At 36.9% G+C, this 19,159-nt stretch overlaps 1 protein-coding gene across 1 annotated transcript in view; it reads right to left on the reverse strand.

The window, feature by feature from the left end:
- Positions 1 to 19,159, reverse strand: part of b4galnt4a (beta-1,4-N-acetyl-galactosaminyl transferase 4a) — a 144,599-nt gene that overhangs the window by 44,626 nt on the left and 80,814 nt on the right. Inside the window, 5 exon segments of the mRNA XM_032585208.1 lie at positions 354 to 454; positions 1,336 to 1,426; positions 2,579 to 2,674; positions 12,637 to 12,693; positions 12,695 to 12,736. Coding sequence (XP_032441099.1) covers positions 354 to 454; positions 1,336 to 1,426; positions 2,579 to 2,674; positions 12,637 to 12,693; positions 12,695 to 12,736 — 387 coding nt within the window.

Below are 19,159 nucleotides of genomic sequence, written 5' to 3' on the forward strand. Positions count from 1 at the left end.
TCAAGATCACAAACTCTTATTAGGAGCTGATTCACTCGTTATTAAGTTTGACAGGCAAATCTGCTTTTACATAGGACCAGGTTGGCCTGGTTTCTTCCCTTAAATAAACAAAGTCATCATTTGTGATTTTCCTTTATATATCAAGTCATGCTATCTTTGTCTCAAATCCAATTTTATTTGAGAATCTGAAATGTTTAGGTAAGACAAAACAGTATTTTCCCAGTCTCTGCATACATTTATTGTCGGTTAATGTGTGTGTTGTGTAGAGGATGGACAGGAAGGGGGAGGGCTGTGTGGGTGGGGTAAGGGGTGGGAAGATATTGTACAACATTGCAGCACAATTGTATGCTTACCTGTCCTACATAAACTAGCAGTCTGGCATTGAGAGGACACTCATCGGGGCTCAACCAGAACTCTGAGTTATCATCAGACGATACGGAGAACTGGAAATCACCTGCAGGGCAAAAGACATGATCAAAGAGGTTCACAGTGGAAAAAGATCTGGATGGCCCTCGATTAGAACATAACAGAATCAGACAAATGCAGCAATTTTAAATAGCTTCAGGTGTAAGAATACATCAAAAGTATGGTGCTTCACTGCCTGTTGCCTTCGACAGAGATGTCACATTCGAATAAAATTATGCATAAAGTTTTTACTGAAGCTGGACTTGAAGTTTAATATCAGTACTGTAGTGTTCTTGCAGAGAAGACTTATCAATATTTTGTAAACACAAAGTTATTAATTTTATGTTTAATGTGTCGATATTACAAATTGAATTTACACAAAGTTCTCTACGGCAATATTATACATATCATTTAAGCATTAAGAATTCTAAAAATATATCTAGGTTAAAGTTCACAGCAAATGTTGCCTGTTTAAATCTACTTAGTTTGCACGTGTCTCAGGCAAGATGTAAATGACGAAGGTGACTGGGCCTTAGTTAGAGCTCAAACTTTGCTGCTGAAAACAGCATGACCTACACAGCATCAGTTCAATAGAGCCATACTACTAGTGAAAGCAGTATGAGAGTCTAAAATGAATTGGTAATCTAATTAATAGCTTCAGTTCGGCAATTTGTGTAAGGGCACTTGGACATTTGGGGTTTTCAGTTCCCATAGCAACTGGGTTTCAGGGCAGAACCATGAGGGAACCGCAACGAGATTTAGCAGTGAGATTTCGGCATTGAGCCAAGATGAAAATGTGAATATCCACTACATTAGTGGCTTGGAGGCGTTTGGATTAAGAGGGCTGAGGAAATTGCCTGCTCTGATAAAGGACACAAGCTCCAAGGCTCTCAGCCTCATATCAGGGATTGAGAAAAAAGAGCTAGTTACCATCTTTGTATGGGTGAAGGAAACCAAATATTCTCAAGCCGTAGTTTTTCCACTTTGGAGCCACGGCTAGCTTCTTTACTGTGGTTCTTGTCTGCAAGAAAAAGAGACATTTCATAAAACTAATGCAGATATTCAGAACTGTGTACTGAACAATAATCTGAAAGCTTTAACTCTTGCTTCTAAGTAGTTGCTGTTGTCTTAAGAGAAAATACCACATACAGAATACACACAATGCTTTACTTTGATCGTTTTTCTCCCTTTTTGAGTCTATGGAGATGAGAGCCTGTGTTAGAAGGAAACCAAAACTAATGATGCAACAAATAAAGAAAGAACAGACGGGATATAGGACTGTAGAAAAAACTTTAATGGACACAAGGGAGGAACAGAGGAAGTACACAAAGGAAGGGTGGATAATGGAGATAGGAGAGGAGGGAAAGATAAAACGAAGAAAGGAAAGACAAGCAGAAGGACACAATATTCAGTCAATGGGAGCGGAATTAAAGCCTGGAAAGAAAAGTATTTCCCCATACTCTTACTCAGTATCTAAGAACCAGAAATCCAGTTTAAAAGTAGTAAAAAGCAATGAGGCCCATAAGCTATTACTGTTTTTTATTTATTTATTTTTTTGAATGCACAGTTTTGGCTTTTGCGAAAGCTTTTTCTTCAGAGGGACTGAAGAAGAGTCCGGCTGTCCAATTCTGACACTGAAGAAGATGACTTTGGTGGTATAAGTGCACAGAAGGAAGATGTGATTAATGACTTTTTCTGATAAGCTACTTTTTTCCTTTTTTTTATAAGTAGTCGTGTTCGAAGGCACTGTTCGAAAAAGCATTCATAACACATATTTCTGTTTTCAGTATTATTATTGTAAATAATAAAAAAAGACTTTACGTGTAAATAGGTCATGTTACAATATGGATGCCTGTAACCTATCGACAAGTGTGGTCTTTATATCTACACTTTTTTTCTTTTCAAAGTTAGTGAGTGTGGCTTAGAATCAGGTGTTCTCAAAAGTTCAGAAATTACGGTACTTAAGTCATCCAATAAATCAAGAAAAATCCCTCTACTTTTCAGAAATTCCAAAATTTATCTTTCAAGTAATGCATATACAAATAAATTCTGAAAACTAAGATCAACCCTGTTCAGTTCTAGCGAGTAGGGTACAGTAATGCTGTAAACTACATCCGTCCCTCTTGAAACTGACACATCCTTTGATTTTACAGGCCCAAATATTAATACTTACATGAGGGTAAAGAGGGAAGTGCAGGTTCTTTCTGAGCTGGGCTATAGAGGAGCCGCACCAGTCCTCAAACACATGTAGGTTGGCCTGGCCCTTATACTGCAAACACACAAAGAAAAAAACAGATTAGTACATGCAGCAGCGACAGCATCGCATCATATAAAACAAGAGATTTGTTTTGGTTTATCAGCTTTGTGATAGCTTTGTGATAGCTTTGCTTATGTTGTTGCGTTTTGCCCAGTATAGCTCAGCACCTTGCAAAATTATCCAAAACGCTCAAACTAGTTCACATTTTGTTCGTAGACCAGCTCTAAGTACTGTAAAATGACTAAATTAAATTAAGTGTAACAAATAGCCATCAGAATTTACATAATTAGTAAACTGAGTTCATTTTTGAAATTCATTCCCAGGATAAACAGCTCATCTGCAAAAGGCCTCAGAGGATTTCAATGTGAACAAATAGCATCACCATAATCAAAAGACTCAGTATGGCAGAGCTGCAAACCAATAATGACATCAGCGTATACCTAAACTGACAGGCAAGGAAAGCATTGATCAACAAAAGAGCCAAAAAGCTTCTAGCAATACAGGAAGAGCTACAACTAAGGTGGTCAAATCTTTCAGCTACTGTAGATAAATACCAGGTAACTCATTAGAGACTGAGCAAGGAGAAGTGTGCCACAGACCCTGCAGGTTGCATGTGGAAGAAAATGCTCCGATCATACATTACCAAAACTGAACTTCATAACCTAGACTCAAAATGCAATGTGTGGATGAAAATTAACTGTGCATTATCTTTATTATGACATCACAGCAGCATCATGCTGGGAGGTAATTTTCTTTAGGTGGGATAGGGAAGTTGATCAGAGTTGATAGGAAGAGGGCTAAAGTTAAAGTAGGGCAATCCTTGAAGAAAACCTGGTCGGCACTGAAAGAGACTTGAAAAGGGGCAAAGTTTCCCCTTTCAGCAAGACAACGATACTAAAAAACCGAGAGCCAGAACATCATAGTAACAATCATAAACCTGTTCATGCAGTAAAGAATCTGTGCCAGGATTTGTTAGCTGTTGTTCAAAGACTCTGTCCAATCTGACAGTTTGAGGTATTGAGAATGACCAAAAATAGGAATAAATTGCACTTACAGCTGTAACTGCAGTAGAAAGAGGTTCTGCACTGCATTGAGTGATTGGAGTCAAGTACTAATGTACACCACAGTTTTCAGAATTGATTGTAAAAGAAAACACTGTTCATAATCTTCCATCAATTTCATGATTACGGGCTATTTTGTGCTGCTCTCTCAAATAAAATATGAGATAAAACACACTGCGGTTTGTGGCTATAATGCCAGAAAAAATAAGATAAGAAAATTCAAGGAGTATGAATACACTTGAAATTAATATATACATTAATTTTATAGCATTTATAGCATTTATAGCATTAATTTTTTTACAGCATTTTATATTTTTACTCAGCATTTTATATTTTTACAATTCATAGCATTTTATATTTTATTTTTATTTTTCATTTTATCTACAACTACTAACCAGTGGTAGTTGTTATTGTGTCTTGTCTCTATGCTGTAACTGCGAAGTAATTTCCCTGCTGGGATGAATAAAGTACTTCTATTCTATTCTATTCTATTCTATTCTATATCTTAGAAAAATGTAATGTTTAAGTTCCAGTGTAAGTTAAGTGCTGTCCTGAATAACAAAAAGGGCTCATAAAGCGCAACAGGAGGGAATGTGATCTGAGAGAGTCTGGAGCAGTTTGTCAAAGGTCATCTCCAGCCTGCAGTCTGACATTTGTCTGAATTATGGAGGGAAATCAGAAGACACGGCAAGGACAGATGGTGAAAACAGTCTGCTTTGGGGTACAATTTCCTCCAGCGCGCACAAAGGTCTGGTCATCCTCAAAACAAAATGATTTGGAAATAATGTACTTTTTACACCTTTTTACACTTTAGCAACATGCTTAGTTCAACCAATGTGTGGTTTTATGTAACATTGTAAGACGTGACGGATATGATTTAACAAATGACATTTTGTATTTTATTTTTTTACTTGACGATCAAAACACACTTCTGCACATATGGCATCATGTTAATGTGGGACAACAGGCTCAGTGGGCTGCCTCTATAATGCTGCCACAGACATTTAGAACATCACACAGAGCTTGAACAGAAAGCTGGCTCTCACCAAAACGACAATAGAACGGAACAGAGAGGTGCTCTGGCGGATCAAAGCTAAAGCTGGCTTCCCTAGTTTGGCACCATTTCAATTGCTGAAAGTAGTCTTTTTGTGTGTGCCGATAGCAAGAGTGTCAACAAGTGTGAGGCTGTCAAATCAATCAGTCTGGAGAAGGGAAAACATAACCCAGCACAAAGAAAAAATACAATAAACATACATACACTGGGCTTCCATGTGTGAAATCATATTATGGTTTATCTCCTTAATGCTTAAAGGCACAACATTTATCTGTTCAAACTATTATAGGGCATTACAAACAACATGGAACTGAATAGCCACCTGATTGTTCAGAGAGGATTCTGTGCCCAAAAATAAACATGTCTAGATTTAAATGTTTTGCAGTCTCAACTGCAAAACAAATGCAAAAAAAAACAAACAAAAAAACTTGTGTAGATCCTCCCTGCATCTACACAAGTAGCAATGGGTCATAAATCATTTTAAAACAATTCATCACTCAAAGAGGAAGAGGCCATTTCTCTAAAAGCAATCCAAAAAACCCAGACCTGTGAACTGAAGAACTGAACTTTGACCAATGTGTGAATAAATGTATACTGATTTCTGAACTCTTCCTGAGTTGATACATTAGTACTGTTTCTAAATGAATATGAACTTGTTTTCTTTGCATTATTTGAGGTCTGAAAGCAGAACATTTTGACCATTTCTCATTTCTGCAAATATATACTAAATTTTTGCTTGGAATTCATAGAATAAAAGAACAATGTTCATTTTATTAAAAAATAAACCTACAAAAAGTAAAATCAGAGAACTGATAATTTTGCAGTGGTCTCTTAATTTTTTCCAGAGCTGCATATATATTTGCTTGCATTTATATACGTGTATGTGCATGTGTGAAGATTTGGCTTGCAATCCTTCTGTAAGCATGGCTTATGTAAATGTTTTAATAGACCTCCTGTGGGTTTTAAAATCAAACCTTGTTATGCAGAGGCCCCTTCTTGATACTCCTGTTGCCAAACAGTAATAGGCGGGCAGCTTGAAAGTCTCCAAGACTCATTTAAACATACATCAGTGTAGTCCTGGAGCTACTGGCTGTAAATTGAGCTTCCTGCTGGGGGGCACTTGTGTATAATGGACTCATTTTTACAGGAACAGCAGGGTAAGAGTGATGTCTGTTTGTGAACTAAATCAGTGAGAGTTATACTGAAATATTTCTTTCCTCAACCATTGTTATAGTAACTTAACAATCTTTTTTGACTGTTTAATTGTCTTTGCTTCACCGTAAGAATAATATTTGATATTTTTTTCTGTCTTTATTGTTTTTGTGGTGTATCTCTTAAGGCCTTTAGTCCCACTATCCCCAATCTTGTCTTGTACCGTCTTGTATTTCCCCTGGCTTCTATTTTTCTGTTTTAATCCCTCCATTCGTAAGCTGCCAAATGCTGTCAGTTTTTTCTGTCTCAAGTCTTCCTCTGCTCAGCTGTCAGTATTCCACATCTGCTTTTATGAAGTCCTTCTCCCAATTCCTTTTATTGGACAGGGGCATAAGCATATTCTTGCAACAAATACTGAGTCTACATTTGATTGAATTTTTTGAGTAGCTTTTAAGAGTGAGACATTCATTAAGAAATTTTATGGTGATCTCAATAGGTAGATTTTTACATGATCAGTTAGCAATACAACATTCTTTACTCTGATCAGTGAACATACCATAAAACTACCAGAACACCCTGCTGCCAACACTCTGACCTGTGGATACTATCACCAAGAGAAGAAGAACCAAAAGCAGAATTGTAGTCTGAGAAAGACTGGAGATGTAAGGAGCTATAAAAAAGACAGATGTATTTTCTGCAAAATGTCCAGATTCATTCATGCTCCTGTCAGGCTGTGAGAGAGTAAGAGAGAGCGAGACTTTCACCAGACCACTTAAGTGACGAACAACAAGGTTGCTCTGGTTTATTCTCTTGAGCTTTCAGCTTGTCTGACGAATTTGAAAATGTGGGGAAAGTGTTAGGGGACCAATCTATATGGAAGACACAAAGTAGATTTTTGAAATCTACATCTAAACTGTCTTTCTGAAATAATTGTATCTCTTGTCTTGTGACCACTACACAGTATTACAAAAATCAATATATTGGACAAGTAGGAGACAAAAGAAACCCCAGGGTTTTAAAAAAAGGAAAGTTTGTGTGTCAGCCTCACGAACTGTTTGGGTCTATGATCTTCCTTCTCACTTCCAAATTTGTGTGAGCTCATCTCAGCACATCGTCTCCACAGCTCTCCAGTATCTGCTCTCTCTCTCCATCTGGTCTCACCGTTAACCAGCACGCAAACAGAACATTTATTTTTCTTATTTTCTCCTTCTCTTTCCTCCAGGAGCCTGTCTTTCTTTCTCAAAATCTGGCACAGCCTGCTACACTCCTGCTGGCTCCGAGGTACAGACAAATGGCGGCACGGTGCATCCACAGATGAGCTATCACACAAGCTGACACTGTTATTCCCAGTAGGAAAGGAAACATAAAAGATGGCATTCCAGGCAATAGCTACCAGGGTATGACACATCTTTAGTTGTTTAAAGAAAGAAAATTTGTACAGCTGACTCAAAATGTTTACATTTTAGTAAACTTTTCATTATTAAAAATGAACTAAATCTAATTTCTTAAATGAAGGAATGTGTAAAATCTTGAAAGGACAAAATACTTCACCAAAATTTCATGTAATCTTGTAAATGAGGTGAGAACAATGTTTTCTCCTGGCTTTCACAATGTTCTGTTAAGGTTTTGGTTGAATTTTCACTTATTTGCAGTTCATCAATTGAGCAATTTTTGTTTACTTATTGATTTTATGTTGAGTTGACTGAAACCATGCAAATCACTCCTGAATCAAAACTTGCCAGCTGTTAAAGATGCAAATGTCAACCAGATTAAGCCACGCAATGAAGCTAAAGAAACTAATGTTCCCTGCAAACAGCAGATAAAATGTTTCTGATGTAATTGGGATACAATTGGCAATCATCTGAAAAATTATTATTTTCCAAAAAAGAAGACTTGCAGATGCTGTCCTGAATCCATTAGCATTGTCTGCCTTCTATCTCTTTGCACATTTGCTGTCATGGTAGCGAGGGCTGCATCACACTGAGAATGAGCAGGAAAGCATCCAAAATTCAAGGGAAAAAAAATCAAGGCTATACAATACCAAAATGTTTTAACAGAGCCAGGCTTCTTTGAAAAAAAAAAAGAAGCAAATATTTAGGCTTGGTAAAAATGGTTGCACCAAACTGTGCATTTGAATAGAGAGCATTCACACTCTGTAAGAAAATAAAATGAAAAGTTCACAGACAAGAGGAAACCTTTTTTAAACAAGTTTAAGATGTTTTCTGGAATAAAATAGACTGACTATTCACACTCTTACAGGAACAGGAAAACAAATTCCACCGTTATCAATTTGTCTCATGACCACTTTGATTCTGTATTGCCAAGGATGTCGCATAAAGGAAGCGATGATGGTTGCACTAGATTCCTCTCACTGGGAAACATGAGGCACATTCTTGTATTTTCTGGAGAAGAAAAGGGAAATGAATCATTACATTTCTTGGACGTGTAGTCTTTTTGTTGGACAGGCAGAACAGTTGAGATATAAAAATATCAGACCTCCTCACACCTTGCATTAAGTTAGCATGAGAAGAGAATCAGAGACAAAAACATCAGATTCCACCTCCAGTCTTGTCACAAGTTGCATTATTGAGGAGACAAAAGAGACTGTTGCTTCCATATGAGTCATGTGTCTGTGTTGAGCTTCAAAATCCTCCTCACTTCCCTCCTAACGGGAAAAAACTGGTTGTTCAAATCATCACCAGGAAAAATGATTAAATAAAGTTATTTCTTTTTCAGTAGGTCTTACGGGACAGAAACGTTTGCCCTGGTATGTCTGTCAACGTATTTATTGATCTCTCCTTGTGCTCCCTTCAGTTTTATTAAATATGTACAGTACTTCATACTTGCATTACTCTTATAATGAAATCTATTTATTTTTTTCTTTTAGTATCACTTTTTCTCTGCTTCTTGCTAAATGAATTGGTTGAATTGTTTATGTTGCCAAACTGTTTGACCGTTTAAAAAGCCAGCCAGCAGCTTCCACTCTAGTCTTCATCTCATCTCAGTGCTCATGATATGTTGGTGTCCTTGATCGACGACACAAAGCAGAGTATCAGCACTAATCCTTTGTCCTCTCTGAGCGAGTCTGACTGGTTGCGGTGGAGCATTCTAATGAAGTCATCAAACAAAGGAAAGACAAAATTTCATTCTGACTTCAAGTAAACTAAAACTAAATAGCATTTTGACTTTTATTTTCCTTTTGCAATAACAGAGTTTCACCCAGAATGTCGGATGTCAGTGTAACCTCTCCTAGGCGTTGACAGCTGGCATACAGCTCTGTTCTACTGCAGCCAGGCAGAGTGTTTGTCTTTGACAGTGCCAGCTTAGTGATCCATCAGCCCTCTACCATCCTAACTGTGCACCAAAGCATGTGGATTACGGGTAAGCAGGACAGATAGGTCGTTAAAGCAGAAGAAGTCCCAAAGTATTTTTTCCCCTAACTTGGCCTTGGTTTAGTATTGTATGAGTGTGAACTAGAAGAAAGTTTGAGATCATCATTCCTCTACACCTGACAGTTTGAGGCAAGCTGAAATACTGAACTTCATTTTCCATAAACACTAAGCCTCATCCTTATGGTTGAAAATTTTGGCCAGTGGACTTTGCTAGAAGTCTTGTGGTTGGTTTAGATGGAACAAAAGAAAACTACACTCTGCTATCTTTTTCTCAATTAAAAAAAAGGCAGATATAGACCCTGTGGTCTAAATATGCAGGGTACCATGATTGTTTTCTCGGGTTATTCTTAGCTACCCCATCTGTTTCCACAATATGCAATAGTAAAAATAATTTTATTCCAGAAAACAGTTCTGTTTGGGAGTTTTCAATCAAGCCAAAACAATTGGGGTGAAGCTTTGAAGGGGAAAAGTGATAGACACTTCCGATTGGAGAACATTTCTTAGGATTATTTTTTACCCATCTCAATTTAATCTCTGCTATATTTAATATTTTGTGTTCCTGTTAAATATGTGAAAAATTTTAATTCATAGATTTCTGCCCTTAGCTACTTGTAAAATCAAAGAAAGAAAATTTGTCAAAGAAAGGAGGCACTCGGTGCAACCTAACTGATTAAACATTTGTTAATTTTACACATTTTCTTTGAATTTGGAAACATTTTGAAACCGCTTCAGAATGCAGATATTGTGAGAAAAGTTAAAAGTTATTGTTTGCGGCTGAGGAACATTGGGATGCCAATGAATGTCTGTTCCTTTGCCACAACAAGAGAGATGTGAATTTACAACTATAAAAAAATATTGGAAATAAAAATGCTAGAGGGAAGGTAATTATGGTAATGGTTTTGATGCTGAAAGGGCAGTTTATTAAAATAAATTGTTACCACTAAGAATAGAGCTTGATTCATTGTTTATTTGTTTGATTTTTTTTGCCTCTCAGTGCAAATTCCTCTTACCCGACTGAAGCTGTAGGACCCACTTTTAAATGTGATTTTTCCTAAATATTACACGTCCTGCCAATGTGCAATTGAAAGGTAACAGATCAATAGATGAGAAGTAACCTCTAGTTGTTAAATCAGATATCACATTCATGCTGGCAGGAGGAATAGAAGGGGTAAACATGTCTTAATCCGCAGTCAAAAGCTAAATATACATCACAGATTGAATGGCAGCAACGACTGCATCCTGATACTAACGGCTTAGTCCATCCTTGTGACTGTGTTAACACACAATAGAATACTTCAAACCTGAAAATAATTAAACTTTAACTTTCACAAAAGTAATGCAGCCAAGTTTAAAAAAAAAGCCTAAAGAACTGGTAATCAAGTTTTCTTTTAAAGCTTAATAGAAAGTGTGGCTCATTGCATATATAGTTCATAGACCTTAGAGGTGCTTTACCTTTGTACAGTATATGTTTAATTGTTCATTTATATTCCTGATACGTAAAACTATATACTGGCAATTATACTTTTTCATGACTGTAGACTTGGAACCATACAGAAAACTGCACTGCTGCTGATTCCAACAAAGAAAGCTGCGCTGCATTATATAAAATGTGATGGTTTATATGCTGCAGCATTTATTCCCCTTAGAAGACTACCTTGCTTTTACAATGCACACGATAAATAAGACAATATTGTTGGTCAGCGAAAGCATATGCTACTCTTTGTCTACAAGAATCTCCTGTGGTTTTCACAAACTAAATGGAAGAACAAAAAAGGAGAAGGGAAATAAGAGAGGCAAGCTGTGATTCAGCGTTAAAATCGAGTTTAATTTGCTCTGTTTTTATACTCAATATGCTCAACGCTTTAGAGAGATGTTTGACTTTCATCCTTCTCTGGCTGTTGTATTTCAAAGTGAATTCGCTTTTTGTAAGTAGGATGGAAATAAAGACAGGAAATAAAACAATGTGGAGCAATCTAAGCAATATGAACAAGGCTTTTGAATGTACTTCAGTGTTGTGAAGCAGAACAGTAATTTTGTGTCCGGCGTGTTGCATGAAATGTAAGCAACATAATGGTTAATCTCAGAAAACAGTGAGAAGTTCATCAGAGAGAATGAGTTACTGTTAAGTTATTGAGTTCATGCTGTTTCTGCCTATCCTTGTAATACAAGTTTCATAAAATAAAAAAGGGGGGGAAAAAAGAAAAGGTGGCTGTGGGTGGGGTTCAGAAAAAAAATACAATGTCTTAGAAGATAATGCTACACTGAGAAGAGAACAGGCAACAGAAAATCATTTGTTAAGCATTATTATATGAAGTGTGACTGCTGCTTTCCCAGAACCACACAGAAGTGTTTTGCACAGATTGTTGAGCTTCACATTACGTACAAAGAGATTCATAAATCAGATTTTACAGATCTGGTTTTGAGACACACAGAGTACGTGCCTCACGCCTTTAATTAACCTTGGCTGAGCATGTGACAAATCAAGATCTGGTTCTCTTCTTACTAATCTGTTGCTTAATTGGCCTGTCTCCTGTTCCCTTTGTTGCAGCAGGTGTGCAGACTACATTAGCAAGTGAGCCGAAAAAAATATGCACCAATCACATCAGACATTGAAATTTAGTTACTGCTTTTAAAAATAGCCTGTCTAAGGTTTAGATTAAATATTATCATTATCATGCAATCATTTATCAATTAAAACACAACAAATATATCTTGAATTTAGATTGCGGTCTCTACTCATACATCAACTGATTCATAAGGAGAAAAAAGCTGCAAAATTATTGTAGTGATAATAATTTGAAACAATACCAGAACTTGCCTGATGATTATTAATAATTGAGAAAAGATTGCTGTCCCTGTGTTTGTAGTTATAAATGGCTTATTATCTATGAGACTGATGTATCATGAGGTGTTGCTTAAAAAATTGCTTTCACTCTGTGAACTTTCCTACATTTAGTTAAGATACATTTTAGTATTCCAAGTACTACATTAGATCAATCTGTAACACTTTATTTGATGGTGTGTGCATAAGACTGACAAACATGTCACGACAAACATGTATGACTTAGACATGACAAACGTGTCATGACCTAACACGTTTGTCATGAAGGTGAAAGAGACTTCATGAATGTTTATGACTGTTGTCATGAAGTATCATTTGGTAAATAATGACACTTTTAATGCAAAGTTGAGAATTTTAATAAACCTTTATTGTAAGCTTTAATATAACTTTGCATTAAAAGTAATATTAATTTTTTAACCATAAATATTACAAAAAATACCAAAAGCTAAATAAGAAGCTAAGTCTGGTGTTACCTCTGGTTTCCATAGTAACTTCTTTTGCTTCTGGCTGAGAAACTTTCGGATGTGGAGTTTGATCTCTGCTGTCAGCCCCTCCAATGATTGGCTCATCGTCCTTTATAGAAACAAGGAGAGAAACAACAACACATTATACTTTGTGTTAAAACATTATGCAAAGACTAAGGACAAACTGAATCATTCTGAGCGGTCTAAACTCAGGGCAGTCCAAGTCCATGCCTGCTTGCATAAATCACACAGATTCACGCAAACAGGCATGAATCTATCCAACCGCCACCTACGACCTCAACATACGCTACATAACTCATACATGAAAGATAATAACATCATTAAGTAAAGCCAAAGCATTTTCTAAGTCAATTCAAGCAACGTAAAGTGATGATGATGATGGAAGCATGTGAACACACACACGCTCATACATAAACAGACACGCAACAAAAAAGCAAGCCAAAAAAAAAACATGGGATTATATCCCCAGAAGGCAACCATTAACACCCTGCAGTTTTTTCCCTTTTCATCATTTACTCATAATCCGGCACTTGATTTGCCAGAGCTCTAATGTCCAACATTCTTCACCCATCCAGCCAAGACCCGCTCTCCAAGAAGCCTGCACTCTCCTCCTGATCCGGGATTTGGTCCGACTCTCCAGCCAGGGAGCTGCTGGGCTCCCTTCTCTGTGGTCTGCTAAGCAGCATGTCCGTGTTAATGCCGGGTTGATGCGACAGGCGAGTCGAAGTGTGGAGGAGGGCAAGTTCTTAGGCAGCTGCAAGAAGATAAAAGCCTGCCTGGCTCGCAGAGGAAGGAACAAAGTCACAGAGCTGTTAAGTGAGTGGCAGAGCATCCTCCATTTAGCAGAGACGTCAACAGAAGCAAGAGAACACCTCCACCGAGACCAGCAACTGAGCTTTTTAGCACCCCTGGAAAACAGGGGCTTTTGTACAGAAGGTGCCAGTGTTTGCAATAAATTCAGGAGAGGAAAAGGAAATTTTGACAGAGAGGAAGCAAAGGAGCTGTCGGATTCCGAGCCTTTGATTACTTTTTTAACTTCCAAGGGAGAAAGATGAAGGAGGGCAACGGAGGTAATGATGAAAAAATGTGACAAGAGGCTCCCTTCCTGTCTGCCACCAGAGGAGCACAAAGCACCTGATGTTTGTGAGCACCAAAAGGCACACAAACAGTCTAGCTTCACCACAAACACACACACACACACACCCACACACCAATACACGCCCGCACACACACCCACTCAATAAAGGCTAAAACTTTATATTGCATCAGTGGGTGTTTCGTATGACATCAAGAGAGGCAAAGAATAAAGACGGAAGAAAACAGGACTTAGTGGTCAGTAAAAAAACAAAGATGAGATGAATCACAAGGCGTTTGAACAGCGGGAGACTGCCTCTCGATGCCTGCAGCAAAATTCTATTTTTTGACACATTTGCAGAAAAACTGACATGATGTTGCATTAAATATTTTTGCATTTTCACATCCTTATATATCAGTTCTCTCTGCATCATCTTGAACAAATTGGCCAGTCACCTACAAAAAGTCTAAGCTCTAGTCTATCTTTTTGAGTAAAATAGGAGATTTAATTCCCAACTTTAAATATAATTTCTTTTTAGGTTGCTTCATGGTTTCCATTATTTATATTATTTTATTTGACCATTAAAATGTTGCTGGATGAGGGAGAAACAGGAGAACTTAGCTCCAGTTTTAAGGCTGGTGCTTCTACACTCTTACCTCTTGCCACATTTTTGTTTCATCTTTCCTAATCATACTACCACAATGCTACCATAATGGGTTTTCTCTTTTTGCAATTTGGCGAATTCCCTAATAAATGTCAAAAGTTTCTGCACAACTACGACCAGTTTTGATGGTGGAGAAACCTTGCTATGCGGGAACAAACACCGTCAGTATTGATATAAGCCTCATGGCAGAATGATCCCTATTCCATCCAGAGTAAAGGACTTGGTCATGCCATATTTCATTTTTTATTTCATTTGCTTGAAAAGATTGTACAGCAGGTGCAAAACTTGTCTTACTCAGTTTGTTATTGTCACTCCTCCTTCAAATTATCTGATGATCAATCTACTCTGATGCCCATGGCTCACATGTCAAGAATAGGCAACCATTGCTGTAGCCAAGCTCTGCCACAGCATTACTGCATATGCTGACACTGACATTAGGAACTACAACTACCTCACCTTATATTCTGTAACAATATTTACAAAAAATAAAAATTGCATTTTTAATTTCAAGCCAGGGCATATATATATATATATATATATATATATATATATATATATATATATATATATATATATATTTTTTTTTTTTTTTTTCACTAAAAGGAGTTGTAATTATGAGCCAAACTGTGTTCATTACTCAGTATATTGGAAAATATTACACAAGTGGGATTTCACTGTCATAAAATTAACAAGCTTTGGTGCTGCAATGCTTTGTGTCACTGAGCAAACTGGAAGCTGCAAACCTTCGGGTAGCAGAGCCCGGTTTTCAACTTTAACAATCAGAACACGTTCGTGACAGTTTGAATGATGGCTACACATTATCCACATAGATTTCTCAGTCTATGCAAACCGACTTCAGCTTAGGGAGAAAATCTTTTAGAAATAATAGGTTACCCAGAGAGAACAACCACTCGTTTATTAGGGCCAACGGCTTCGAAATGCTGCCTCAGCCTGATCCAACTCCAGTCTGCTTATCGATGCAATTCTAAAGGTACAGTTCGCTTATTGACCAAGGTTGCACTTCATCCCTTATCAGCTGCATCTCTTTCTCCGGTGTAATGTGCATTGACTTAAAACTTCGACTACATGTTGACATTGCACACTCCACACTTCAAATAGATTAGGCCTTATTTTTTTAAAAGAAGTCATTACTTTGGAGTTACAATCTCCTCTGTTTCAAAAGAAAATCTTAATTTATCTGGCACGAGGCCTAGAACTTTGCAATCATGTTTCACTGATAATGAAAGTTGATGCTAACTGGGGCCTGTCAGACTGAATAATAAATGGAACCCTGCACCGAGGCAAAGAGGGAATATCAGTCATACTGATAAGACTGCTTATTTATCACGTGTTTACAGTCCCATTTACCTTTTTGACTTTTACTCAAGTAGAATGACAAATTAGTTGCTGCACAGTAAACATTTATTTGTTAAGTGAGCAGTGCATCGTAGCCATAAAAGTGAAGGACTGGGACAATTAACTAAAATAAGCTGTTTCAGATGTGAGCACTCACAGGGAGCGTTGTTCAGCTGCAAAGAACTGAGCGATGGATCTTCTGTCCATTACGTGACATCGTGTCACAGGAATCCATCAATCCAAGCAGCCAAACACCTCACTGTAGCAGGAGCTGGCTGCTCATTAGTTACTTTCCACACTCCTCTTGTTTACAGTTCAAATTTATGACACTGCTGATCCTTGCCCCAAGAAACAACTAGAAGTTGCGTCTAAGAATACCAATGAGTCTAATTAATCTGTTCTATTAAGCATACACAGCCAACTTTACAAGCAGGGAGTGTCAGAGAGAGAAAAAAGGGTAAGAAAGAAGGCAGTGTTTAATTAATATGCGCTTTCTTCACTCAGCGTAGTGTGAAACACAGCCAAAAGGGGACAGGTGAGAATAAGACGCTGTCCTTTCAGCTGACTTACTCAACTTTTATTTTGTTGCTGTAAATGTAATGGAACCTTTCCCAAAACAGTAGGTTACACAGTGCACAAGGTGAATGGACTAGCTGATGTTTTGACCCGATACTTCAGTTTCTACATCAGAATTCAACACCTGCAATTTGCTCGTTTGGAAGTGAGAAGTGTGATTAAAGACTTATTTTGGAAAACATTTAAACAGTTCTGAGTCTGATGCAAATTCAACAAAGACTAAATAATAAATCAAAGAATATTTATTTAAAGAGGTTTGGGTTGTTTTACAAGGCAGAAAATAACTCTATATTGGCCATCTTAACTTTATCAGAATTTGTACTTAATTCTTTAAACTTATGTCAAGACATGTCAACTTTAGGAAAGACACTCAGTACTCTTGAGGTTTTTTTTTTTTTAGCAAAAAAGCAGTCCACATATAAATATTAGATTAAAAAAACAAAAAATGCATAATATTCAATCAATCAATCAATCAAATTTTATTTGTATAGCACATTTCAGCATCAAGGCATTTCAAAGTGCTTTACATCATTACAAACACAGAAACATGCAAGATAGAATCAACAATCAAAACATGACATTAAGTCAGGTTCCATCAATAAATTTGTAATTGATTACATTTCAAATACAATTCTAAACAGGTGGGTTTTTAGTCGAGATTTAAAAGAAGTCAGTGTTTCAGCTGTTTTACAGTTTTCTGGAAGTTTGTTCCAAAAATATTCCTTTAATGTAAAATGTTTTACCTAGTACTTTACAATAAATCTCATCCTTACCAAGCCATTTACACCCTCGTATTATGTTCACACTGCGACACTTAAACATACAGGCCATAATTTGCATCAGACAATTTTAATACTAAATTTAGCAGTACATTAACACCACATTAAACATCTTCAGTCTATGTGATACTGTAGAACAGGCTATAATACAGTTTTAGAGAACAATTTACAATCTACCTATATAGCAACTCAGCCACATGGGGAGACGGGTGAGATAATGAGATAAGATGGAAAGTGAAGGAGAAAATGAACACAAACGTAAGTACAGAAGATATATAGCACAAGACAAATGAGCAGTGACAAATTTAAAAGACCAGAAATATGCCCAGTGGTGCAGTAATGTAAAACATAAAGAGTGACAGTGATATTTTATAGCAGCACAAAAAATGTGCAAGAAATTCTGCTGGCTAAAATGACTGGAGAGTCAGTCTCTTTACAACTTCTCAGTCACACACACAACATAGTCTGCTTCAAGTCAGAGACCACAAAGCTGTCTGAAGTGTTACCAGCCCTGCAGCCCACCAGGTGGGATGAGAAATCACCTACAAAGATGAACTTCTAGTTTTCAAGATATGTTGTTAAACATTGAAATGTACCATTTCTGGGCGTGCCGTGGTGACGTAGGGGATAGCGCAACCCATGTTTGGAGGCCTTGAGTCCTCGACGTGGCCATCGCGACAATATTTGCCGCATGTCTTCCTCCCTCTCCTTCCCCCTTTCCTGTCAGCCTACTTTCATATAAGGGACACTAGAGCCCACAAAAGACCCCCTTCAGGGGTACCAAAAAAGAAATATACCATTTCTCTGAATGACAGCGGATAAACAAATATTTAAATCAAAAGTTAGAGTTCTTTTTATATGTGCATGCCTTTAGACTAACATTGTAAGAAGAATGGTATGTTCTTTAATTAACACTAGGCAAACTGTAGCCTCAAAGAATAATAAAATAATAAGAAAAAGTAATTTCAAAGTAGCGATCTTATGTTTATTCAGGACACCTGACATGATGGTATAATTTTTAAAATGTTTGAAATCAAGAGATTAAAATATGTATACTTTACTGAAAGCAATTCTATTTGTTGGTTTGTAAAAAAAAAACTGCAAAAAAATTGGAAATTATAAAGAAATGCTTGCGTAAAATGAAATGATGTGCAACAAATGAGCTCAGGAAATAAGAACATGCCTCAGGTCTTTGCCTGTTTGCTAGCAGGGATAGTCTGACTTTGCACTTGTGTTTTATGTAGACAGCAAAGGAGTTTTTCAAACATGCTCCCCCTGCAAGATGAATACCTTCTTTGTGACGGCAGACATACAAAACGTGACACCAGTTCCGAAGATTTCTTAAAGATTTTGTGGTGAAATCAGCTGTCCTGGGAGACTTTTCATGCGAAGCAGCTTCAATTTTATGCAGGAAACATCTTAAAGGTTTAACCATGATAATGTTCACTGCAGTGTTGCATCATCTTCTCTAACGTTGCAAAAAACCAGATTTCATCATTCTAAGTGTTAAACGCACCATTTTTACATAGAGCAAAATGTCTAGAACTGGTCTTGACCACCTTTTTATACAAAAACAAAACAAGCACATTTATTTTTGGTGTTAATACTCAAACGATTAATTCAAAAAGTTCATTTTCTGGGGTTAAAGTTTTTTTGTTTTTGTTTTTAATTAGTACATTCAAATTTGCTTGAATTTCTAATCAACTAATGAAATTGTTAATGAAAAAAGTCAGTTTAATCCTCTATAAAGTATATATTGTGTTGGTCGTGTTGAACGAATGGAAACAGCTCTAGCTGAAACACAAACTCAGATTAAAACATCTGGCAAAAAATTAGAAAATAGTTCAAACAGCAAATGTAACAGAGACACCAACAGTAATAAATATGTTGACAATCATAAAGTTGATCTTAAATTCATGTGTTTAGTTTTATCTAATAAGTAATTTTCAAGTCTTGAATTCGCAGCATATGCACAAGAGAAAATAATTAAACTAACAAACAATGCAATGATATAAATGTGGTATGCATCCACTTTCAAGTTTGAAGTAAATATAGATGTAC

Source organism: Xiphophorus hellerii, chromosome 2 (genome assembly GCF_003331165.1).
Source record: "Xiphophorus hellerii strain 12219 chromosome 2, Xiphophorus_hellerii-4.1, whole genome shotgun sequence".
NCBI lineage: Eukaryota > Metazoa > Chordata > Actinopteri > Cyprinodontiformes > Poeciliidae > Xiphophorus > Xiphophorus hellerii.